Below are 26,360 nucleotides of genomic sequence, written 5' to 3'. Positions count from 1 at the left end.
CTGTGCTCAGGTCTGTTACCTGCCAGCTGTGGCTGCTCCAACCTGCCTGCTCACTCCTGAACTCGGCTCCTTGTTCTACCTGGAACCTTTTTTTGTTAAAATAAATATTCTTTTGTTCATACTTTAAAACGTCTCGTTGTGTGCTACATTTGAGTCCACGCTGTTGTTGATCCAGAGCATAACAGAACGATCTGGCCGCTGGCCTCATCAGACCCTCCTCTTCGCCTCTAGGGGCAGGATTCTTTTTTGTGAGCAAGAAAGACAAGACTCTCCGCCCGTGTATTGATTTTCGAGGGTTAAACAATATCACGGTGAAGAACAAATACCCTCTGCCATTAATCAGCTCTGCTTTTGTACCTCTACAGGGAGCCACTGTCTTCAGCAAGCTAGATTTGCGGAACGCGTACCACTTGGTACGGATTCGAGAGGGAGATGAATGGAAGACAGCATTCAACACACCACTGGGTCACTTTGAGTATTTAGTGATGCCGTTTGGACTGACTAACGCTCCTGCAGTGTTTCAAGCACTGGTTAATGATGTTTTGAGAGATTTTTTGGACCGGTTTGTGTTTGTCTACCTGGATGACATTTTGATTTTTTCCTCTGATCTCGCAGAACACCAGCTTCATGTGCGCCAAGTGCTCCAGAGACTACTGGAGAACAAACTGTTTGTGAAAGCGGAGAAATGCGAGTTTCACGTCAGCTCTGTTGGATTCCTCGGTTACATCATTGAGAGTGGGCAGGTGAGGCCGGATCCGGACAAGATCAAAGCAGTGGCAGAGTGGCCCGAACCTTCCTCCAGGAAGCTCTTGCAGCGCTTTCTTGGATTCGCCAACTTCTACCGTCGATTCATCCGAGATTACAGCAGAATTGCTGCACCACTGACCAAGCTCACATCTCCTGCTGTTCCTTTTCGATGGACTCCTGAGGCGGATCAGGCGTTTGCCTTATTAAAGGACCGCTTTACGTCCGCACCCATCCTGGTGCAACCTGACTCTTCTCTTCAGTATGTCGTGGAGGTTGATGCCTCGGACATTGGTGTGGGAGCTGTCCTCTCCCAACGCTCAAAGACCGATAAGAAGCTACATCCCTGTGCGTTCTTCTCTCGACGCCTATCTCCAGCTGAAAGCAACTACGACGTGGGAAATCGTGAGTTGTTGGCAGTGAAGTTGGCCCTGGAGGAATGGAGACACTGGTTGGAGGGTTCGGAGATTCCGTTTATTGTATGGACTGATCACAAGAATCTTGCCTACATCCAGTCAGCCAAACGACTGAATTCCCGCCAGGCTCGGTGGGCGTTATTCTTTGGTCGATTCGACTTCACCCTTACGTATCGTCCTGGTTCCAAGAACATCAAGCCTGACGCGTTATCCCGGCAGTTTTCATCAGAGGAGTCACCAAGTGTTTCAGACACCATTCTGCCGGTAGCCTTGGTGGTGGGGACGTTAACCTGGGAGGTTGAGTCAGCGGTTCGGGAGGCTCAACGTGCAGAACCGGATCCAGGTACTGGCCCCGCTAATCGAATGTTTGTTCCTGTGTCAGTTCGCTCCCAGGTCCTGCAGTGGGGACACGTTTCCCGGTTCGCTTGCCATCCTGGGATAAGTAGGACTTTGTCACTCCTCAGACGACACTTCTGGTGGGCCACAATGGAGAGGGACGTCAAGGAATACGTCCTCGCCTGTACAGTCTGTGCCCGGGGAAAGACATCTCATCGGCCGCCTGTGGGGTTGCTCCGCCCATTACCCATACCTGGTCGCCCTTGGTCCCACATCGCATTGGACTTTGTCACTGGTCTTCCTCCTTCAAATGGTAAGACAGTGATACTTACTATTGTTGATCGGTTCTCCAAGGCAGTTCATTTCATTGGTCTTCCCAAGCTGCCTTCTGCACATGAGACAGCTGATCTCTTGACTAACCATGTTTTTCGCCTGCATGGTATTCCCGTGGACATCGTCTCAGACCGTGGTCCTCAGTTCATCTCTCAAGTTTGGAAGTCTTTTTGTCAAGCCCTCGGAGCCACTGTCAGTTTGTCTTCTGGTTTCCACCCTCAGACGAATGGACAGTCAGAGAGGGCTAATCAGGATTTGGAATCCGCCATACGTTGTGTCGCTGCTATTAATCCATCTTCTTGGAGTTCACAGTTATGTTAGATTGAATATGCGCATAATTCTCTCTCTTCTGCTGCCACTGGTGTTTCTCCTTTTGAAGCCTCATTAGGGTATCAGCCTCCACTGTTTCCAGCACAAGAGGAGGAGTTGGCTGTGCCATCTGTGCAGCACCACCTTCGACGCTGTCGCAAGGTCTGGAGGGACACTATGGCTGCTCTACTTCGTACGGCTGAAAGAAACAAGAGGATCGCGGATCGTCACAGGACTCCGGCTCCTGTCTACATCCCAGGTCAGAGAGTTTGGTTGTCCTCCAGAGACATTCCTTTAAAGACTGACTCCAGAAAACTGGCTCCCCGTTTCATTGGACCGTTTGAGATTGAGAGAATTATCAACCCTTCCACTGTCAGACTCATCCTGCCAAAATCCCTAAGGATTCATCCTTCTTTTCATGTTTCCCAGCTGAAACCAGTCCTCACCAGTCCTCTGGTCCCTCCAACCAATCCCCCTCCTCCCGCCCGGATCATTGACAACCAGCCAGCATATACGGTCAGACGATTACTGGATGTTAGACGGCGAGGCCGCGGATTTCAGTATCTGGTGGACTGGGAGGGATACGGCCCAGAGGAGCGCTCCTGGGTTCCTCGTTCCCGCATCCTTGATGCTGGGATGGTTAGGGAGTTTCACCAGGCTAATCCTGGGAAACCTGGTAGATCGCCTAGAGGCTCTCTTTAAGGGGGGGGTACTGTTATGTTCACTACCTTTAGTCTAGAAGTTCCTTTTGTTTCCTATGTTTCCCTGTCCTTTTGTCTCTTGTGTGTTTTCCCCTGGTTTGTCTAGTTTGTCAGTGTGTCGGGAGGTGTGGCCTCCCTTCTCCTCATCCTCCTCTGGGCGGGCTCGGCTGGAACAGCTGCTACCAATCATCATCACCTGCAGTATATATACCCCGGTTTTCCTGCTACTCGTCGCCAGATCGTTCCGTCACCCACAGTGGTATAGTAAACTAAATCAGGCTCACTAATATTTTTGGCTCTCGTCTTTGCTGTTGCTCTCGTTTTGGATATCTTGGACTTATCTCGTGTTTTTGTTTGCTCTGTGCTCAGGTCTGTTACCTGCCAGCTGTGGCTGCTCCAACCTGCCTGCTCACTCCTGAACTCGGCTCCTTGTTCTACCTGGAACCTTTTTTTGTTAAAATAAATATTCTTTTGTTCATACTTTAAAACGTCTCGTTGTGTGCTACATTTGAGTCCACGCTGTTGTTGATCCAGAGCATAACAAAGTGCCTGGCAACGACTTGTTGTGAAGTTAATGCAAAGAAAGGGGGGAAGGAGAATGCGACATTTGGCAGCTCAATGTTATCAATATTATCAATATTATCAATAGCACCTTTAAGCCTTATCATAATAACACTCCACCCACTATTCTGTTCCACTTGGGAATACTTCCTGTTATGGAAGCTAAAGACACTCCAACTGCTGCTTCCATGTGACTTTAAGCTCAATGCTATTTTCTTTTATATATCACACATGTTTAAAGATGAACAACACAACATTTATCTCACTTAACACAGGCTGTTAGTAGGAGCAAATTTTGTGTGCAGTAAGCCGTTGATCATTTGAGCGGATCGTCCACTAATCACTGGGTTGGCGGTTCGATCCCCGGCTGTGATGTGTGATGTGTGATGTGTGTGTGGGGGTGAATAAGAGCCAAATTGTATCACGTTCTTTGGATAAAAGTGCCATATAAATGCAACCATATAATTTGTTTAAGTCACCTCTTATTGTGTTTAATCATATACAAGCCCATTCTGTAAAGTGTGATACTGTATGAATGCATAATAAATCGCTGACGTGTTTAAAATGACAATGTTTTTTTATAATACTTCTGACAATAAACTTTAGTAATGAATATCACCAAAATCAGCAGCAGTAATATGTCACTACTGTGGCCGAATCATTCGATGCACTCGTGACACAGTCAAGAGTAAGCTAATTAAACACCTGAAAACACGCATGTTTGGCACCGAGTACTTGAAGCTTTGAAACTCATAATTAATACCTCAATAAAAACAATTAGCTGGGGCGAAATCCTTAAAGCTAGAATGAGCTAAGTACTCTATAAAAAAGCTCCCGTGCTTTGTGCAATAAGCTTTGAGAATGTGGGTTATTGAGGAAAACATGCAACCTCCAAGAACATCCTGCCTCCTGTGTGGTTTCTATTACATTACTGGCTACATAAATCATCACGGTGAGTGAAATATGATATATGATATATGATATATGATACGGTTTTTATGCAAATATTCACTCCAGTGGAAATATCACTTTTTGTGAAATCTAAAGGACAGTATCCTGGTTAAATCTCATGAACTCCCTGTTCAAATGATGACTTGGTTACTGCATTGCGTGGTGCAGGGCTGGCTGATTGCATACTTACTGTTGTGTAACTGATTTTAGTTCTCACCTTTAATAACTGTAGCTTAAAGGCCATGTTAGTAATATATAAACATTTTAACAGAGTATCAATCAGTTAGTAGTTAAATCTCAGTGTAAATGAACTGTAAAGGTTTATCAGAATCTTAACCTTACTCCAAATTCACACCAGGCAGCGGCGAAGTGCGGCTCGGTGCAATAATTACATCTTTCTGCAGCCGGGAGGCGTGTTCATGTGTTTCAGGCGGGAAGAAATTCTTTGTAACATAGGTCAACATGTCACAGGAGTCACAGGATCTGTTTACTGATTGGCTGCGGGTACTCTCTGGCTGCACTTTGCTGCTAAAAGATAAGCCTTTCCCAACTTTTATATTGGCCACACTTCGCCACAGAATCAAACAACCGCAGTTCGCTGAGCTTGTAGCGGCCGCTGTAGCTTTCCATAGACATTACATTTCGGGGACGTATTGTGCTTTTGTGCTTTTTCACTTTCCTTTAGTGTGTTATATAGTTTTTTGTGCATGTAAAAGTTATGCAAAGTTACAAAGCCCAAAGTCCACGCCAAAGGGAGTTACTCTCCCCCACGGAAACACTGCTCCTGAACTGCCTGAAACACCTCGCTTGAAGTTCCGCCTTTTCTGCTGTAACCTGGTGATGTCACCAAGTAACACATTTGCATAACAGCTAGTTTGGCACGCCCTCAAACAAAGCTAGTTAGAGCGGAGCTGGAGTGGAGTCCAAAGAGTTTGATTCTGTTGACCAATCACAACAGTGGGCCAGCTGACCAATCAGAGCAGGGAGCGGGAGCTCAAACAGAGCATTTCAGACAGAGGGTGAAAAAAGATGCTGCAGCACAGCCGGTATGAATAAAATAAAGCGTTTTTAACATTAAAACATGTTAACATGTTCTATTAGAATCCCAAAATACAAGTATGAACCTAAAAATAAGCACAATAGGTCCTTTTTAATAATATAATAATAAAGTCCATCCATTTGTGTCCATGTTTGTGGTACGCCATCCTGCCACAGTAGAAAGATGTGAACAGCAGTCAATCATCACCAGGACCTATTTCCTAGAAATTGTCTGAAATAATTCTGCTCAAACAATTCAGACATTGACCCAGTAACTCTCAAATGGCCATAAACACTGTTTCACTGAACATGAAGTCCCTACTAATGATTACTAATTAACCATTACTCATAAAAATAACACGATGCTTTAAACATGTTACAGCTATTATGCCCAAAAGGGTAAATCCACCCTAAAATACAATAGCTATTCCAACAATATTGAACAGTGAAGTTGATATCTACAAACACTGACAGCTGTCACCTGAAGGACATCAAGACTTACTAACATTCACCAAACATGATAACTCCCTAATGTGAGCACAGCAAAATCACCATGTGCAAAGGCTGCAAACAGGACAGGAATACTAACTGAAGCTGGAGGGTCAGCTGTGGATGGGGTTTAGGCTTGGAGCCTGGATACGGGTCTGGAGGGTCAGCTGGAGCAGTGGCAGGGGCCTGCAGACCATAGTGGGGCTCTACTAGCAGTTTCCCCCCCTTGCTGTTAGCTGGGAGACACTAGGGAGGGGGAAAAAAAGTGCAGGCACACTATAGAGAACTGAATGACCTAAAAATGCATCTGTGCATTTACAACAACGCTGCATAGGCAGAGTTTCTATCGGGGTTATTTCTGCATACAGTATGGTGCAAAAATGATCTGAAAAAACAGTGTATTCCAACCACTTTCTCATGTTTCCTCTTACATAATACATGTGTCGTTTGTGTCACATCTAGGGGTGTAAGAATATATCGATACACATGAGTATTGCGATATTATGTTTTGCGATACTGTATCAATTCTCCAAGACGCTGTATTGATTTTTAATTAACCTCTTAAAAACCCGATGGCCTGCCGGCTAAATGACGCTCCAAACTTACTATAAATTTTGTTGAGGAAATACTGTCATGGCCATTTTTAATGCGCTCTGATATCAAGATATGTGAATGGAAATGGGTTCTATGAGTACCCACGAGTCTCCCCTTTACAGACATGCCCACTTTATGATAATCACATGCAGTTTGGGGCAAGTCATAGTCAAGTCAGCACACTGACACACTGACAGCTGTTGTTGCCTGTTGGGCTGCAGTTTGCTATGTTATGATTTGAGCATATTTTTTATGCTAAATGCAGTACCTGTGAGGGTTTCTGGACAATATGTGTCATTGTTTGGTGTTATTAATTGATTTCCAATCATAAATATACACATACATTTGCATAAAGCAAGCATATTTGCCCACTCCCATGTTGATAAGAGTATTAAATACTTGACAAATCTCCCTTTAAGGTACATTTTGAACAGATAAAAAATGTGTGATTATTTTGCGATTAATCGTGATTAAATATTTGAATCCATTGACAGCCCTACATTAAATATATGAAAGCTTTGATTCAAGGTATTTATTCTTAATATAGAGATGGTTATCAAGTGGGGTCTTAGGTGGATTTTTCCTTTCATAGTACTTTGGCAGCGTGAGGGAATGAAATGGTCACATGCACCTTTGAGAAAGACACTTTATGACCCATTGGCTTTTGCTAATAAATAGTTACGGGAGGCTGGTGCCAATTTCTCACAAACCAAAACAATGGTGTGAGACTTTTTCAAATGAAAAGACTTTGATTAGTTTCCCACAGACATCCCTCATTAATAATTAAATCATAGGGCATCATGTAAGACTAAGTCTTGATGCTCAATCCTTTTTGTTGTTTTATTTATTATTGATGTGTTTTGCATGGCTGGTTGAAATGAAACACTGCTAGCACTGCTGAAGTCTCAGAAAAGTAGGCTCCATCAGCTGATTGTAAAAAGTGCTGGTGTCTTTCCGGGCCTTCCGAAGGGCCCGTCTTGGGCTTTTCCTCATGCCAGCAAATGGAGAGACGGACATTGTGCCCGGTGTTATCAATGAAGCCAGCCTCTTGGCTCTCCAAAAAGTGCAGCTTGGAAGGCGTCCATGGCAGGGCATTAGGCCTGGAGGTTTGTGTCGTTTGTAATTTATAACACTGAGGGAAATGGGCAAGAGGACAATATGGAGAGAAGAGGGAGAGAGGGAATGTGGGAGGAGGGGGATGGGACTGCTTGCTGCACAAGCAAGTGGCTCTGCTTCCCTGAGTGTGCTGCACAGAGCCTGGTGGTTACTAGGCTGACCAAGCTGGAGGGCTTTCTGTCCCTCTCTGAGGCACAGCCTGAAAAGGGCCTTAGTTTTCCCTTTTGCTCAGGACAAAGCTACACAGAAACTATATAAAGATATAGCACATACATATACGTGCAAATGCAGAGAAAACAAGCTGCGAGAAGGAAGTAGGGTTGGGCGTAATGGAGAAAATCAAATGTCACGATATTTTTTATAATATCGATATTGCTATGATGCTGTAGGGTTGATCACTGGTGCTTTAACGAAATATATACACAATCAGATTTCTGATAAATAATCATCAGTAATGTGATTATAATGACTTAGTGGGTACAGGCAAATAATAGAACAGTTAGAACAGTCTGGTAGGTTCAGAACATTACATCACTTTACTGTAATCCAACCTTTAAAACCAGGAAAAGACAACACTTATGCCATATTACGATATCCAAAATCTATGACAATATCTAGTCTCATATCACAATATCGATATTATATCGATATATACCCCAGCCCTGGACGAAAGGAGTCCTTGGTTTAAGAATAAATGAAATATCAACAGCTCTACACTGTACGAGACGCAGTGTTTGCAGCAGCTTTAGTGCACATCAGAGACTCAGAAGGTGTCAAAGAGAAGCCAGTTAATCAAAATGGATGACTTTCATAAAGTATCACTACCCACTTGTTTCGCCACTGCACTGCACCTCTGCAGCTCAGGAACCTACTGAGGAGAATGGACCTGATTTTCACAGCAAACCTGATATTTAGAGGGAGCTTTACAAATTTGCACATCACAACCCTCACTGCCACACAGTGATCCTCCTCCTCCTCCTCCTCCTCCTCCTCCTCTTCCTCCTCCTCCTCCTCCTCCTCCTCCTCCTAATCATCCCACAGCGACACTAATAGCAGCAGTTTCCCTTCATTTCATAAGGATGACATAACGCACAACACCCAAATTACCATGATAATATCTTAAAGACATAACTGCAGTCAAAACAAACACGTCTATGACGTTCTCCCCTCATCAGACAAAAAGATTATGGCTTTTTACTGAGGACAGTGTCAAAGATTTACAAAGGAAATCTGAATTAAAGCTGCAGTTGGTAGAAATGGAGCAAATGTGATTTAAAAAAGTCACTATATCCTGACAGTTGCATGAGACAGGTAATCTGAAAGAAAAAATCATGTGCCTCTGTGTCCTCCGGTGCTCCTAATGGCATCTGCAAGATTTCACAGACCGGAAGAAAACAACCGATCAGAGCTGATCTGGAGCCTGTCGTCTCTGAGCAGCTTTCAATCACTTGCGAACTCGGCTCAAACGGTGAAGCTAGGCAGCGCTGATCAAATATGAATCAATATTCTGTTACTGTAATGCCTATTTCTCTCCTCAAATGTTTTCAGAAACATGTTCTAGTGCACTGTTTAGCTGTTAAAATGAGAAAGTTTGTGACCCAGCAGCCATGTTGAGATCAGTTGAGGAAATACCAAGCACCGCCCACCAGCCGGAGCAAACTTTCTCATTTTACAGCTAAACAGAACACTACAAGATGTTTTTGAAAACATTTGAGGCGAGAAATAGGCGTTACAGTAACAGAATATTGATTCATATTTTATCATTGCTGCCTAGTTTCACCGTTTGATCCGAGTGATCCTATGATCACGGGCTAGATTTTTTAAAGCCTGAAAACAGAGCCATGAGGAGGTGCAGAAGTCTAGTTTTCTCTCAGAACACTTGAATTACAATATACTGAAAGGTTATTATGGAATTTTTGTCCAATGATGCCAACAACCTTCTGCCTACTGCAGGTTTAACCTTCATTTTATGTCCTTTAGCGAGCCAAGATCTGCCACTGAATGCAAAATGAACATCTCTGAGTTGTCTTGATGGCATTAGAGATTATATTCATCGTTAAGTGTTTTGTTTTTTTACCTCTGGGACAGAGTTTTTGATATTCGCAGCGCTGATTGAATAGTCTTGAATGAACTTTCATTGCATTCTTAATTGTATTTCCTTTTAGAGTGGTGAAATATGCTGTTAAATTCATGATTGCTTTGGACCATTCAATCAACACTGTCCACATCAACGAGGGTCTCACAAAGCTTGAGACCACAAAAAACACAAACTAAATCTGTAATGCGATCAATATAGACAGCTCAGAGATACTCATTTGGCATTTAATTAAATAGGATATGTGAGTTTTTCACTTTAATAAAATGCCGCAGTTAGTTGTTACAAATGAAGCACCACCCTGTTCCATTACAAGCATAGACAGTATTTCTTAGTCTTAGTGTGCTGTTCTGGTAATAGCTCTCCTATCATGTCTATTATAAAGTCTAAGTAATCTGTTAACGCCTTGGACCTTCAAAAAGAAAAACAAAACACACAGGTCCAGTGTGATCTCTGTTTGGGGAAACAGCTTATTAAAAGGAACATGGGGGTGGTTGCATTCTCGATTGCGTAATAACAAATTTCCCTCAGCGGTGCATGGCTACAGATCCTTGGCAACATGTGCTGGAAGCAGACTCAGCTCCTTAACTACATCCACAACACAAAAGTACCAAAGCCTTTCTTCAGATATAGGCATCGTCATCAGAGGCTACCAGAAATGAAGTGAGTCACTAATGAGTCAAGTTATTAAGAAGAAAAGATGGGAAGTGTCATGTACAACTGTGCTGAGAACAAAAAACAGCCTTTGAAATTTGTGCAATATACGTAGACAATATATAACAAAGTTTTTTTTCACTTGTCTTGTCGGGCAAGTGGTTCAGAAATCTATTTGCCCAAAGTCCATTTTTACTTGCCCCTATACAAATTGTTTTGTTTATCAGTGGTTATTAAATAGCAACTAAGACTACCTTGCTATCAAACTTGCAAAAAACTGTGCGATCATAAACTGTATATAAGAAGTGGACGTAGTCACCGTGACGTCACCCATTGGTTTGTGGACTGCCGTTTTGAAGCTTCAAACTCAACATTTTGGCCGTCGCCATCTTGTTTTTTTGCAACCAGAAGTGACACGAGAGGGTGGAGCTAAGTACAACCAAACACTGAACAAGACATTTTAGGCGACCAAAAAGGTTATAACTAACTTTCATGAACTGAAAAGACACTGTGAAAGGGTTAAAGTTGTAAGACGAAAACATGGAAAAACTCCCAGACCGGACAACGCCGTGGTAGCGACCTGTCAATCACAAGGTAGCCCCGCCCTAAAACATACCCTGCTTTATGGTCTATTTGACTCTAAATGGGACCATAATTTACTAAATGAACATCATGCTGTATTGAAGAAGACTTGAAACTAGCGATTGAGACCATAAACTGGCTATTATAAAGAATGCAAGTTTATGGCACTTCAGACCCCGGAGTTGCCCACTGTGCGCAACACATAGTTGGCGTTTCGCCCACATCCTCCAACACCACCCAACTAAACTCCTGTTTCCAGGATAATTGAAATGCTCGCTTGCACTTCAGCTCATAAACTTTGTTTTAGCTGCCGTCATTTTCTTGCGAGTGCCCGATCAGTACTGTGCATGTGCAACTCTCAACAAAGATGAAAAGGAAGCGAGATGGCTCACTCCTTAGCTTCTTTCATCATCAGCTCTGGATGCTTTTTTTGATTGGACAAGTGAGTCGTAAGTGTAAAAAAATATCGATACACATGGCGATAGTATGTTGTGCGATACTCCAAAACACTATCCATTTTTTATTTACCTCTTAAAAAATCCAACGGCCCGTCGTCGGGCCTGACCGCTATTCAATCTTTCGGCTAGAGTGAAGTTAATGACATCATATAAACCTAGAAAACCTAAAGAATCCATTGGTACCAACCATGTCATACTAGCGAAGGAGGCTAAATAAGGCTCCAAAGTTATGCTAAATTTTGGTGAGGAAAAACTGGCATGGTGGTTTTTAAAGGGGTCCCTTGAACTCTGACCACAAGATATGAGAATGAAAATGGGTTCTATGGGTACCCACGAGTCTCCCCTTTACAGACATGCCCACTTTATGATAATCACATGCAGTTTGGGGGAAAAAAATATTTTTTTTGCATGCAGTATACATTTGTTGTTTTTTGCCAATTCTAAAATGGTTTATTTCTGGTGGGTTCTTTATAATATTACAGTTTTCCTAAAATTAAATTTGAAAAGAATCGCATTATATCGCCTTGCTTACAGTATCACAATATATTGAATCGTTACCCCCGTATCATGATACGTATCGCCAGATTCTTGCCAATACACAGCCCTAGTGAGTTGCTAGATTTACTAGCCCGACGTGGCATTTTACATGCTGCGGGCAAGAGGGCAATCCTTACTGTTGAGCCCTGCATTACACTACTATGATTTCCGTGGACAGAATTCTGACCAAGAGAGACCTCAGTAAGACAGAAAGACCAGTGTACCTGAAGTACCTCACATTTATCCTACTCACATCCTGGGTACAATATGGGACCTATTCTTCACTGGCTCATTGTACCTCTACTATAAGCAGTCTTTTGATACATCACTATTGCCATGCAGAGGCGAGGAGGCCAGGTCACAGAGGTTTAGATCAAAAGTCTCCCATGAAATAAATTCACACAACCTGCTCTTCAAAGTGAGGTTTCATAACATGTCATCTTCAAGGCAACAGGGACCTTGTTGTGATTTTTTTTTTTTTAAAACAGTAGCACGTTGTATTTTCTATTGCACCTTTTGTTGGTTGCACACAGGTTTGCCAAGTGGGGCATATTAGGGGGCTAAAGCATTTTCCAAATAATGTCAAATATAGCAAGCTGACACTGACACGGTTGTTTGTATGGTAAAAAAACAAGAGTTGTAGGGAAGCGCCACATAATGGCATAGCCTACCTGAAGACGTGACTACACGCAAAGCACACATATTGACCTTATAGCATACACATCACCCAACAGCAAATCCATGGTGCTTTTGTGTGTAGAATACGTGTTAAGGGGGGCCCAGGAGAAAATAAATGTAAAGTAAAAGTCATAATGCCAGATCAGACAGGCTTTGGGAATGCACTGTGCCTAGATTCACACTCCTCAACTGTTGTACTAATCGGGTCTTAAAAGCCTACTCCATGTTGTACCAGAATCTGAAGAATGTAGGCCAATTCAAAAGCCAGTCTTTTAACACAACAAACTCAATGGAGACAATAACTAAATCACCAAAAGTCAATCGCATATTCATTCATTCACATTTCACGTTGCAATTGACAATTCCTATTTTTTGAATGAATGGGATTACTTACATATTACATCACGTGTGGAATTTCTAAATAATGAGCACACTCTACAATGTCGCTATGTTCAACACAAGCATCCTATATTCCTACTGGATTTAACACTTTTAACTACAAATAGCATCAACTCTTCATTACTCCTAAGGATTTCCTAAAGCATACTAAACAATGTGTTAGATTGATTTTATACCTACAAATCCACCACTGCTTTCCATTCAACTCGACTTTGATCATGTTTGACAAAATCCATCAAAGTAAAAATTTCATCACCTTATTTATTTGTCAAAATCATGTTGTTGTGGGGTGCTGCTGAAACAGTTGTTAGAGGAGATCATTTTGAAAACTGTCCTTGGTTGTGCACTCAAGGTCACTCTGACATCCCGAGCTGTGTTTTCACGAAAAACAAACCAAGAAGACAAACAATAAGCAGACATGTTGTGAATAGATAATTACAGTTTGGTTGGTTGTTTTTCAGTTGAAGTGAGGGGAGTAAGTCTGAAATTCTAGAAACTCCAGAAAACTGCATTTATTAATATCATTTAGGTTTGTCAAAGTTAAAACAATAAAACACGATAATAATGTGTTAACACAATTTCGTTTTACGTTCATTTTTGATGGATTGTTAGGTTGTAGCGGGCTCACTTTTAAGACTAGAGTGAAGATACCGACATCTTATGAAACAAGAAAACCTAAGGAATCCATTGGTACCAACCATGTCATACTAGCTTGTCACGAAGAATGCTCAATAACGCACCAAACTTGCGCTAAAAAAAGACTGGCATGGCCATTTTCAAAGGGGTCCCTTGACCTCTGACCTCAAGATATGTGAATGTAAATGGGTTCTATGGGTACCCACAAGTCTCCCCTTTACAGACATGCCCACTTTATGATAATCACATGCAGTTTGGGGCAAGTCATAGTCAAGTCAGCACACTGACACACTGACAGCTGTTGTTGCCTGTTGGGCTTGAGCTTGCCATGTTATGATTTGAGCATATTGTTTATGTTAAATGCAGTACCTGTGAGGGTTTCTGGACAATATGTGTCATTGTTTTGTGTTGTTAATTGATTTCCAATAATAAATATATACATAAAGCAAGCATATTTGCCCACTCCCATATTGATAAGAGAATGAAATACTTGACAAATCTCCCTTTAAGGTACATTTTGAACAGATGAAAAATCTCTGATTAATCTGTGATTAATTGCGATAAACTATGGAAAATCTTGATTAATCACAATTACATATATTAACCGATTGACAGCCCTAATATTACTATATAAATGTTCAATCAAATGACTATGGGTAGTAGTGATATACTCATTGAGATTATCATCAGAGTGTTTAAGCATCTTTGAGCTCAATGTTTTGGTTTTCCAGCCCACAAACTGCTCATCCATAAACCCACGCTACCTGCACAACATCAAACACCAGACAGGCATAGTTAGGGACTACCTGGTGAACATTGTTGAGTATTAAGAGCCAGATCTTTCCCTTATGGAGTTGGCGTAAACCAGTGGGCTACCTCCGGATCTGAGGAGTGAAGCCAATGGGGAAGTGCCTTAAACTTGCATTCTTGCAAATAGCCAGCAGGGGACGACTCCTCTGACTTGATTTATTACCTCAGTAAACATTGTAAACATCCACTTCTCATATACAGTAAACCAAAAGAGTTTTGGAAAGAGATTGATTATTGACTTACATTTGCCAGGCGGCTGGAAAAAAATGACTCCAACTGAATTCTAACGTCCCTAAATGTCTGCTGGATGTATGAAACTGACTTGACTAAAGAGGAAACTGTTTGCCACAATAAAATTAGCATTTGACGTTAGACAATGAGACTTTGATGGATCACCTGCACTACTTCCAAAAGGTTTCAAGTCTCGGCAAAACTGTGCTTTGAAAGAAAAAAATAGTTGGCAGTATCATAAAGTATTCATGATTTGTAGTATAATGGGCTAAAACATGCAAAACAACAGGTGGTCCTTTAAATTGAAAGTCAAGAGTATAATAGAGGTAAAGTTACCATGCGACAGGTTACTACAACAGCAGTTTTTGCCTTCTCTCTTTGTTGCCAAAGGGGTTGCATTATAAAAACTCTAACACAGGTGCTAATTATAGAGAAGAAAATGCCCAACAAAAGTGTTCATGAACTAACCATGAAGTGAGGCCTAAGTCCAGAAATGAGCAGGAAATTGATTTGATTTTGTTTTTTGTTTTTTTAAAAAAACAGTATTTGTATGAAAATAAGATGTTTTTTTTAATTGACAGCATGTGTAAATATGTTAACTATGTTGATTGTGCTTGCCACATGCAAGTTTCCTGTAACACGGAGTATAGTGAAATGCAGACAAGCTTTGATTCGAGGTAATTAGTTCTGATAAAGTGAGCGGCTGGCAGGAGGAGTCTTGCTGAGTTCAAAGGGGTGTCCCTCATCAGGAAACATTAAGTGTTCTTACCAACATGATGCCATTTAATCCCAGCGCTTGTTGCGGCATTAGCACCAAGGGTAACCGGGCAAACACACACAATTTCTAGACATTTCGCTATGATACGCTCCGCACAAACATCCAGACAGAATAACGGCGTTTGGATGCGAACCACAAAACTCCTGTCAGAATTTCAACGAGGCCAACGGAGAAAAGAGTTTCACTTTGAGACAAAAGTACTGAGCAAAGAGACCGTGAAGGCTGTTGAATCTGAATTAAGCATAGATTGGCCTATATTGCAGCGATCGGGGAACTAGTTCAGGACGTGCCAGTCCTCATGTAGGCTCTTTTACACTGGGGACCTTGCTCTCAAACAGTGTGTACCCTGGGCTATGAGACACTAGCTGAATGGATCACAAGACTGAACAATCACTGAACCCCCTAGAAATGCATTTATATATATATTTTTTTTTATATAATAACGCAGAACTAATAGTTTATTGTAATGATGAATAATATTGACCTTGTTGTCTCTTCTTCAAGATAAGAAGATAGATTTGTGTTCTTTTTATTCACTTATAGCTTAATAACATCGGACACTCTGTCCACACATCGTTAAATAGGCTATGCACATTCTGTTACATCATGTAACAAACCACGTACTTATCAGCTGTGCAGTCAAGATCAGACTGGAGATGTAACCACTTAAAAGATGGGTGAGTAGTACTTGCCATCTTCCGACATTTGTGTTTTTTAAACAGAAAACACAGGTTAGGTTTTCATAGTGCAACGAGGAGACTTCACAAATCAGCTGTTTCTCGTCGGTTAAGGTGCTTTCAAAGCCAGCGACAGGAATCAGTAGAAACAGGGCATCTGACAAAAGTTCAACTCAAAATGGCACGCCGCACTGCGGCCAGTTAATTCATTCCAATAGAAAACAATGCAATCAAACTGATTTTGTCACTGACGCTTGCATGCGTTGCCTTCTGTTTGGAGGGTGTAATATGTAGGCTACGCGCATCCCAATACATTAGACCTCTCTGCGTTGTACACATCACATTCCCTCTAGATTATTTTTGTGAACCCCCAACCTTCAAGTTCAAACTGCGCCTATGGCGGTGAGCAACGATTTGGCCAAAATAACACTAACAGATTCCATTCATGAACAACAAGAGTCCCGACTCAAAAAAGCAGAAATCTCGGAAAATTAATTCTAGCAATCAAACGTGACTTTAGTCTAAACAAACATGGCGGACGACGGGCAGGAAGAATAAGCGATGATAGTTTTTGCACTATACTTTCTATTGAAAATTCACAAAGGATGGATGAAGTCATGGACACACGTTAAATAAACAACTTGGACCTCCATTTCTGAGCTCCATCTTACTACTACTTTATGCTTCACGTTTTGCATTAGCTCATGCATTAGCTCATGCCGCCATGATGGCGGTGGTTGTCATTCCTCCTTCAGTCAGCCTGGTTCTCAATTGGCTATCGTTCTTTCCCACAGCACTGACTTAACATACCTCACACCACAGGACTATCTGGAAAAGAAAATCTTTAGAACCATCAAAAAAACTGGGCTTTGCTGATCGTTATCAGGAGGGGGGAGTCGGGTCCAAAATCGACTTGATTCTCGTGAAGTGTGTTCCCGGCATTACGCTGCAGGTGATTGTGGTGAATAACTTTCAGGAATATCACACATAAGGGGCAGCTAAATTCCTGTTTCTGACTCAACTGCTTGGTTTGGTCCCAAATGGCACACAGTGACCCACTCATTAACCGGTAAACCTGCAGCTTGACAAGCAGCCCCCTGGATGACGGTAATTGTTGCAATCGCAGGCGGAGAGCAATTAATGGAGGGGTCAGAAGTTTCCAGAGGGGTGTCTGCCTGAATTAAACAGCTCCCGCATGAATCTGAGTGTAACCCCTAACCTAGGGCCTGGGTCGAACCAGGTAAAACCTAAGCATGTGTTGGGATCAGTACTTTATTTTCACTACCAAGAAAATGTTGAGCAAATTCAACATTTAAAGCTCTCGCTTTGTCATCTTATTCATATTTTTTTAGGGCAACATTAATTTGGTGTGATCTCTTAGTAGATTGTACACTTTGATGATTGGAAAAATTTGTATTACAGTGAATAATGTGTTTTAAAGTCGAGAATGTGAGCGTAAAAGCATCTTCTACAAATCCACAACTGTAAAGACCTCGCCACAAAGTTCATATCCAATGCTGCAACACAGTCTGTAATACGAGCGTGTTGTTTTTTTTTTTTTTCATTTTTGTAACAGACTTCAGACGACTATGCAGCTCCGCAAGCGGCATCAAATTAATTAACAATGACTTACAATACAAAGCACTTTGAACAGAGTGTGCGCTGCGAACAGAGCCAGATTGACGGGAAACTTTAACCCCGCAGCCCTCCCTACAACAGTCGCTTATGACTTTTATGAGAGGCTGAAGGCGAATTCCCTCTGGCGCAGGGCCAGCCGCAGAAACACTCCGGCCTCAGCCACTACACACACCAGCACCGGACCTATATGAACTGTGTTGGCTACATAATGTGAACATGTTTAGTCTTTTAGTGGGAGGAAACAGAATTCATAAAATAAAAGCTAACTTGAGTAAACAGATGAACACCTGAGCTCACAGTGGAAGTATTTGAGGTGTCAGTTGATTTGAACTTGGAGACATGGTTACACTCTGTGTGAGTTTGATATAAACTATATAATGCAGATTTTCAGGCTATTATCCAACAAGTGTAAGACTGGCATTAGAACCAAATGACTTGGACAAAACTGGTATGATGAACATCCAACACAGTCTCACTGCAGTTTGTGAAATAGTCACAAAATTGAATCTATTTGATTTCCCCTTTTTTTCGTGATGCTCATCACGACTTTCAACGACATATTTTATTGTGTGTTTCCTACGAATGTCCAGCAACACGTGACGCATGTGTCAATTTCCGCTCCAGTCTTTTTAGAATAAAACTACTTAGTTAGGTTTAGGAATAGATCGACTTGGTTAGGTTTAGGTAACAAAACTACCTAGTTAGCTTTAGGAAAAAGATCGTGGTTAGGGTTTAAATAATGGGAAGTGGCGTTACTTAAGTACGGAAGTTATGTGACAAATAAATCAACTTTGATTTGTGGTATCACAGGGGACGCGAATATCGGTCTCCTGGGTGAAAGCCGGTTTGTTTTTGTTTTTGTTTTTGTTGTTCACCGCTCTTAATACTTCTCAGTTCAAAATTATGTGGATTACATACAAATTGATTTCTTGCTGACCATCACAAAAAAAAGGTGAAATTTGTGTCTATGTTCACAAATCAATACATGAAATGTTGTGACTATTTCACAAATTGCTGTTGGACTGGGCTGCAACATCATAAATACAAGTTTTGATATCATTATATATCAACATGCTCTATATCTGTACCAGACAGGTAAACACCTTGATTGCATTATACACAACAGAACACACATTATTGCCCAACACCGTTAAGGATTTCAAACACAAGTGCACATAGCTGGATGACTGACAACATTAACTGACAACATTAACTCAAATTTAGACATGAAACACATGTCTAAATTACAATTTAGTAAACACCAATGTCAGGCACATACTGTAGCAAGAAAGAGGGGATGGGAGCTGATGCACCAGGGCACATGGTGAGGGCAGTAGGAGCACGTTACAAACCGAAACAGCTGGGATGAGTTGTGTCCCTAAAAAACTGATGAAGCTCATTACATAGCTGTGTAGTAGGACTATACGTCCACCGCACAGGCTATAAGACTACTTTCAAATATTATTGCTTTTCTTTCAGAATTTAACTTTCTACTCAGATCACTCAATTTACTAAACAACAAATAATGATTAAACTATTAGAAAATGATGAACCTTTTTCCCTAAAAATGTAATTTGTTTATATCTATGTATATACAGTATGTACTCCTGTTGTTATTAGTAGTAGTAGTATTCATTTTATTTATGTAATTGTCCTTTAATCTTATTTTATAGTTCTCATGTGTATATACTGTATATTGTACCACTCTTATCTGTTCTGTGTGTGTTTCCTCTATTTACCTGAATTCTTTGTATATTATCATCTTGTAAATACAAAAAAAATCAAATACTATTCCATACTTGCTCCACTTTGATTAATAATTCATATGGTAAAAGCTTGGCATTATAATGTTAATTTAGACAACAGAAGCATGTATCATGGCAGGTCCTTTAACAGTAATGAAGTTAAACTTCATATTCATCCTAATATACTTCTGTTCGTGATGACACTAGAATCCGAATATGTGTTCAAAACAAATGACAAACATGTAGTAAAGTGTGATTCGTCACTGATCCTGCATCAGCGCAGCACATTTTGCATCTAAAATGTATTTGTTTGTGTCACTGAATCCAATATGATGTTGCGTTCTGTGACATTTTAGCTTCTGGATGTTTGCTGATTCTTCTATTCCCAATTTGTTTGTTTTTTTAGTCCCTTACACATAGACTTGCAAGTCAAGAACAGTCATAATAAAAAAGTCAGCCATCAGATGTTCACAGTCCACTTGGACTAATAAGTGAGACGAGAGATCATAATCGGTAATAATGTTATTGTAATAATGCAGCAGAACATGGCACAATGCTTTTCTGTAACACTCATATTTTGTTGAACTTTCTTAAGGTCAAGGGAATTGATGTTTCCTGCTGCTAGTGCACATCTGTAAATAGTCAACTGTGATGAAAACAAACAACCCCCCCTCCCTCCTAACTAGTGTATTATGCAATGCTAATTTGGCACACCTCATTCCTGGTAATGGAGCTCAATGATTTGCTCTGTTTTCCTCCCAATTAATCCTCTTAAAAGTAACACAATGCATCAATCATGCTTTTTTTTTCCCCCAACATTTTATGCTTTGATAAATCAGTTGCTGAACAGGTGTGTATCACTGGGTTACTCCTATAGCTGTGTACCTGGGCATAAAGAAACAACACCAAATATACACACACTGCCAGGAATAACTTGGGCAACAACAGAGAGGGTGGGGGGGGGGGTGGTGGCTATGCAGAAACATCAGGTAAACCGTGGGTGAGGTAAACATCTTTCTCAAACGCCATGCGCATACACACACAACACACGGGGGGCTCGAGGGTGTTAGAGGCTGTTATTCATTATCCACACGACTGCATTCCAGGGCTGGACAAAAGGAGTTATCGCCACCATCATTCAGAGGCAAGCACAAGAGAGGTAGAGAGGGATTTAAGCAGGTTCTCAAACAAGATGCCCCCACCTGATAACCTATAAGCACTGCCGTTGCACCATTCCCACATGTCCTAATGCATTCACAAATCAGAGAGAGAGAGAGAGAGAGAGGAGGGGAAAGAGTAAAAAAGACTGAATGAGAGGGCCGAGGTAAGCAAGAGGAGAGAGAAAGAAACCGTGTGAACATTAACACCGAATGGAAGCGATGGAGGAAGATAACGACACCTCCTCCTCCTCCTCCCCTTTACAGGAAGTGACCAGTAAAAGCTGTGACGAGTGCACCTCGCCACTGATGTGGCTGCTTCAGTGCTTTGTTGTGAGGCAGACCTGTGTTACACCGAAATCTGTGACCACAGATATCTGTGACTGCTGGAGAGCCAGCAACAACATGAGGTCACCATTTCTCACGGCTGTCATCAAAAAATGTGACCCCACTGTATACATGTATGATAAACGAGGCAAATATGTGACACAAAACTAAATTGTTAAAAAAAAACATAAATAATATTTTTAAAGATAAATTCACAAAACTCTAAAAGAAAAGTAAAAAGATTTTTAAATTTTAAAAGATTTTTTCTGATGACCGCTGTAAGAAATGGTGACCTTTATGTGTTGCTGGGTCACAGGTTTCGGTGTAACACCGGATAAGAAATGCCAAAACAACCCTTTCCTCTTTTTCCTTCACTACCTGGAATTTCTTGTGAAACCTTTGTGGGGACACACATTATTCCTCCTCCCTTTTATTCCTGAAGATCAGGTTTTTAAACATTTGGTATTCACTCACACACTTTGATGGACAGCAGAGCAGCACAGGCTGTGGCTTCTTGTAGTATACTTTTTCAAAAGAATGACTTGCTCCCGCACACACTTTTCTCTGCTTTACTAGTCAACGTTTCGGTCAACAAGGACCTTCATCAGGACATGATGAATGTCCTGATGAAGGTCCTAATAAAGCAGAGAAAAGTGTGTGCGGGAGCAAGTCATTTTTTCTGAAAAAGTACATATTGGAGGGGATCTACTCCCAGCACCACAAACAACTTTGAGAATGTGCATGTTTTCCTCTTCTCCTTGTAGTATACTACCTGAAATAATTCACCTGTCCACCTTCCCTCATCCAATAGCAAAAATATATTTAAAATACTATTGAAAATATTATTGAAAAAACATCTCCTCGCTGAACAGCTCTCTGTGTCTGCTGATATTTAGCTCACATCAAATCATAAAAGGTTTAATGTTGGATAAATATAAAGTCCCGTTAATATTTATGGTAAAACAAGTTGTTGCTTGTTCTGTTTTTGTATGTTTTTGTATTTTGACATAATATGCTATGGTCCGACGACTAATGAATCATATTTACCTCTATACTCTGTGAATAGTATTCACTTGAACCTATAGGTCCTGTGTTGTGTGTTGGGTTGTGTCTTGAATATTGTTGTGTTTTGTTGCTGTTGCTTTTGATGTTGTGGTCATTGTTGGTAAAGATTGTAATGTGATTGTGTGCTGAGATGTAGCCTAACAGTTCAAAGTGATTTAAGTGTACTCCAGGAAGAATAGCTGGGTTTCAGCCACAGCCAATGGAGATCCGAATAAAAGATAAAGATAAAGGGGGTGTGGACAGATGACCTTTGACACTTGAGAGTCAAGAGAGATGAAACTGTAAAAGAGGAGTCTCTCTCTCTGACATATTTATCTAGTGGGGGTTTTCATTTGGGCATCACAATAATAAATAAATCCATAATAAAGTTAATAAAGGGGGGGTGGACAGATAACCTTAGACACTTGTGAGTCAAGAGAACTTAAACTGTAAAAGAGGAGTCTCTCTCTCTGACATATTTATGTAGTGTTTTTTTTTCATTTGGGCATCATCACAATAATAAATTCATAATAAAGTTAATAAAGGGGGGTGGACAGATGACCTTTGACACTTGAGAGTCAAGAGAGATGAAACTGTAAAAGAGGAGTCTCTCTCTCTCTCTCAGACATCTTTATGTAGTGTGTTTTTTCATTTGGGCATCATCACAATAATAAATAAATCCATAATAAAAGTGAATAAATGATAAAACAATAAATAAAATACTCACCTTTTTTAAACTCCTCCAGCATCGCATCCAACTTGGTGTCATTGAACACAAAATGCAACGGGTGGCTGTAAAACTTAGTGATGGTTTTGAGAGGCGTGCAATCATCCGGGTCCACGAACGCCAGGTCCTTGACGAAGAGCAGGTCCACTATGTTGGACCGCTCGCCCTCGTGCACCGGGATCCGCGTGTAGCCGCTCTTCATGATCTCCGACATGGTGTTGAAGTCCAGCATGCCATCACCGGGGATCATGAAACAATCCCTCAGCGGCGTCATCACGTCCTCCACGGTCTTAGTCCGCAGCTCCAAGGCGCCCTGGATGATGTTCAGCTCCTCCTTCACCAGGTCGTTGTACGGGTCCGTGACGCGCAGCATCTCCAGCAGCTTCTCCCGGTTGTACACGGTGCCTATCTCCTGACCCAGGAGGTAGTCGAGCAGCTTGCTCACCGGGTAGGACGCCGGGAAGGTGAGCAGCATGAAGAACTTGGTGAGGAAGATGGTGTTGGCTCCAACTGCGAGGCCGTGTCTGGAGCAGATCGCCTGTGGCACTATCTCACCAAAAATCACTATCCCGATAGTTGACATGACAACCGCGATCAACCCGGAGCCTGCTATGTCATCCAGCAGGATGGTCAGCGTGGTGTTCACCAGCACGTTGCCCAGCAACAGCGAGCAAAGCAGGTAATTCCCTTGACTACGGACCGGCTCTATTTTCTTCGCGTAGTTCTTCTCCTTCTCGGTGCCGCAGTTCTGCACTATCTGCAGCTCCATGGGGTCCAGAGCCATGAGCCCCAGGTTCAACCCGCTGAACATGCCGGACAAGCACAGCAACATGGAGATGAAGATCACCTGGAGCCAGAAGGGCAGCAGGAACTTCTTCTCCTCCACCACGATCACTTTGGTGTCGTCCCCGTCGTGGTAGATCCAGGTGTTATCCGTCCAGGAGGTGGCGATGCACAGGTAGTACGATTTACTCCTCTCCGTTTTGCGCAGCGGTTTCACCTCTATTTCAACTATTCCCGACGTTTTCCTGTTCAGGATGATGTTGGGTAGTATAGATATATCCGAAGTCCTGATACCACAAGCTTGCGAGCCAGTGGAGTCCTCCTGCTGGCTCTGGTTGTCCCCCGAGATGGAGGAGCTGCCGCCGCTGTCGTCAAGGCTCCTCCGCTCGTGTTCCGTGAAGGAGATCTTGGACCAGGTCTCGTTGTTGATGTTCTGCCCGTAGACCCTCAAGCGGACCCGGGAGCGCTCACTCACCCGCAGGTAGCCTCTGTCCATGAAGGAAATGTCGTCCGTGTCCTCCAGTCGCAGCCCTATGATGACGGTCTCCTCGGTGCCGTCCTTGCCGCTCGTCGGAGTCACACAACAGCCGGTGACAGTGAGGAAAATCATCGCCAGAGCTCGGACCCGGTTCGGTGACGCCATGTTTGCAGTTGTGGTGTTTGGCGCTCCTCGGGAGGATAACGGCTCTGCCATAGTGATAACCAAACCAAACCTGAATGAAAAGGGCTGTTAAAAATCAGAGCCAGTCGGAGTCCGCCTTCATCTCCCTGCCGTGAGGGTGAGGGGTGTCCGTGACTTGGTCATCGGGACCGTCTCGTTCCCACTACGTGTCCGACCACTGAGGACTGAGGAGCGCAGGCTTATGGGTCGGCTGCTGCCTCCCACTGATGGCCCCGACGACGGGCGACGAGGGCGGCCAATCAGGAGGCGAGGTTGGCTGGGGGGGCGGGGCGTCCGCAGCCTCCTCGGCCAATCAAATACCAAAACAAGTGCACCTCATGTTAAGAGACAGAGAGGACTCTCTACTCGTGACTTTTTTTAAAACATATATACATGTATATCCCACTAGAGGAGATAATAACCAATGGACACGATTAAAATGCACTTAAATAAAAAAATTAATGAGCGACTACACACTATAATATATATATATATATATACATACATATATATTATTATTTATATTTATATTATTATTATTATTATTATTATTATATATAATGCAATACATTATGACTGAAATAAGATAAGATAAGATAAGATAAGATATTCCTTTATTAGTCCTGCAGTGGGGAAATTTGCAGTGTACAGCAGCATGTACATGTATATCCCACTACAGGAGATAAAAACTAATGGACATGATTAAAATGCACTTAAATTTTTAAAAAAAAAATGACATCTCTGTAACATGAGCGACAGCACACTATAATATATATATATATTATTATTTATATTTATATTACTATTATATATATATATATATATATATTATATAATGCAATACATTATGACTGAAATAAGATAAGATAAGATAAGATATTCCTTTATTAGTCCTGCAGTGGGGAAATTTGCAGTGTACAGCAGCAAAGGGGATAGTGCAACAAACAAGATGCATCAGCTAACACAGTAAAAAAGAGCTAAACAAAGTGTAACAAAATATGAACCATTTAAATAGAAGGGCGTCCGCAGCCTCCTCAGCCAATCAAATTCCAAAACAAGTGCACCTCATGTTAAGAGACAGTCAGGACGCTCTACTCGTGACTTTTTAAAAAAACATATATACATGTATATATCCCACTACAGGAGATAACTAATGGACATGATTACAATGCACTTAAAAAAATTTTTTTTAAATGACATCTAAGTAACATGAGCGACTGCACACTATAATGCAATACATTATGACTGAAATAAATACTACTTTATCATTTTAGACAGATAGATAGATAGTTAGATAGATAGATGGATAGTAACTTTATTAATCCCGAGGGAAATTCAAGTTTCCAGCATCACAGTTCCATATTGCAAAACATGTTAGTAAAAAGGCAGTAAAAAAGTTAGAAGTGCAAAGAACAAAGTACAAAAAAATATACCAGATATAAAAATACAAGGAGATGAAGAAGAAAACTGTTAAAACTGAATATAGTGCAGGGTAACAGCTGTGATACAAAGTGTTACTTTTATATTGAGTATTTATATTGATTTTTAGGTCATTCATGTCTTTTATTTATTTGTATTGCATTACACTGTTTATAATAAATTATAAATTATAATATAATAATAAAAAAAACAACAACAGTGATGTAAAATGATGTCTCCTACAGTAGTGGTTCCCAAAATGTTGACCCTATAAAATGAAGCACTATCAACTTGTGACCTTCCAACATAGGTTAGGGCTTTAATGTGGATGTTTTACAGGCAGTTAAACCAAATCATTATTTCTCCTTCTCAGGTTGTGTTAATTGAAGGATTTTAAGAGTATTTCACAAGAAAAAGCACAGGTTGGGAACCATTGCCTACATTCAATAGTTTCAGTGGGTGTGTATTTATCAGTGACCAATACTAAAGGCTAATTCCAAAACAAGTACACCTCATGTTAAGAGACAGTTAGGACTCTCTACTCGTGACTTTTTTTAAAACATATACATGTATATCCCACTACAGGAGATAACCAATGGACATGATTAAAATGCACTTTAAAAAAATGGACATCTCAGTAACATGAGCGCCTGCACACTATAATGCAATACATTATGACTGAAATAAGATAAGATAAGATAAGATATTCCTTTATTAGTCCCGTAGAGGGGACATT

General features: G+C 41.4%; 1 protein-coding gene across 2 annotated transcripts in view; it reads right to left on the bottom strand.

Annotated features, from left to right (window-relative positions):
- Positions 1-24,670, bottom strand: part of cnnm2b (cyclin and CBS domain divalent metal cation transport mediator 2b) — a 69,367-nt gene extending 44,697 nt beyond the window's left edge. For both annotated transcript variants that reach the window (XM_074629065.1, XM_074629066.1), the window contains exon 1: positions 22,762-24,670. In XM_074629065.1, the coding sequence (XP_074485166.1) occupies positions 22,762-24,238 (1,477 nt within the window). In that variant the 5' untranslated portion in view covers positions 24,239-24,670. The remainder of the gene's footprint in view (positions 1-22,761) is intronic.
- Positions 24,671-26,360: the final 1,690 nt, after the last annotated feature.

Source organism: Sebastes fasciatus, chromosome 3, assembly GCF_043250625.1.
Source record: "Sebastes fasciatus isolate fSebFas1 chromosome 3, fSebFas1.pri, whole genome shotgun sequence".
NCBI lineage: Eukaryota > Metazoa > Chordata > Actinopteri > Perciformes > Sebastidae > Sebastes > Sebastes fasciatus.
The sequence above is the reverse complement of the archived record's forward strand: the minus strand, read 5'-3'. Positions and strand labels throughout refer to the sequence as shown.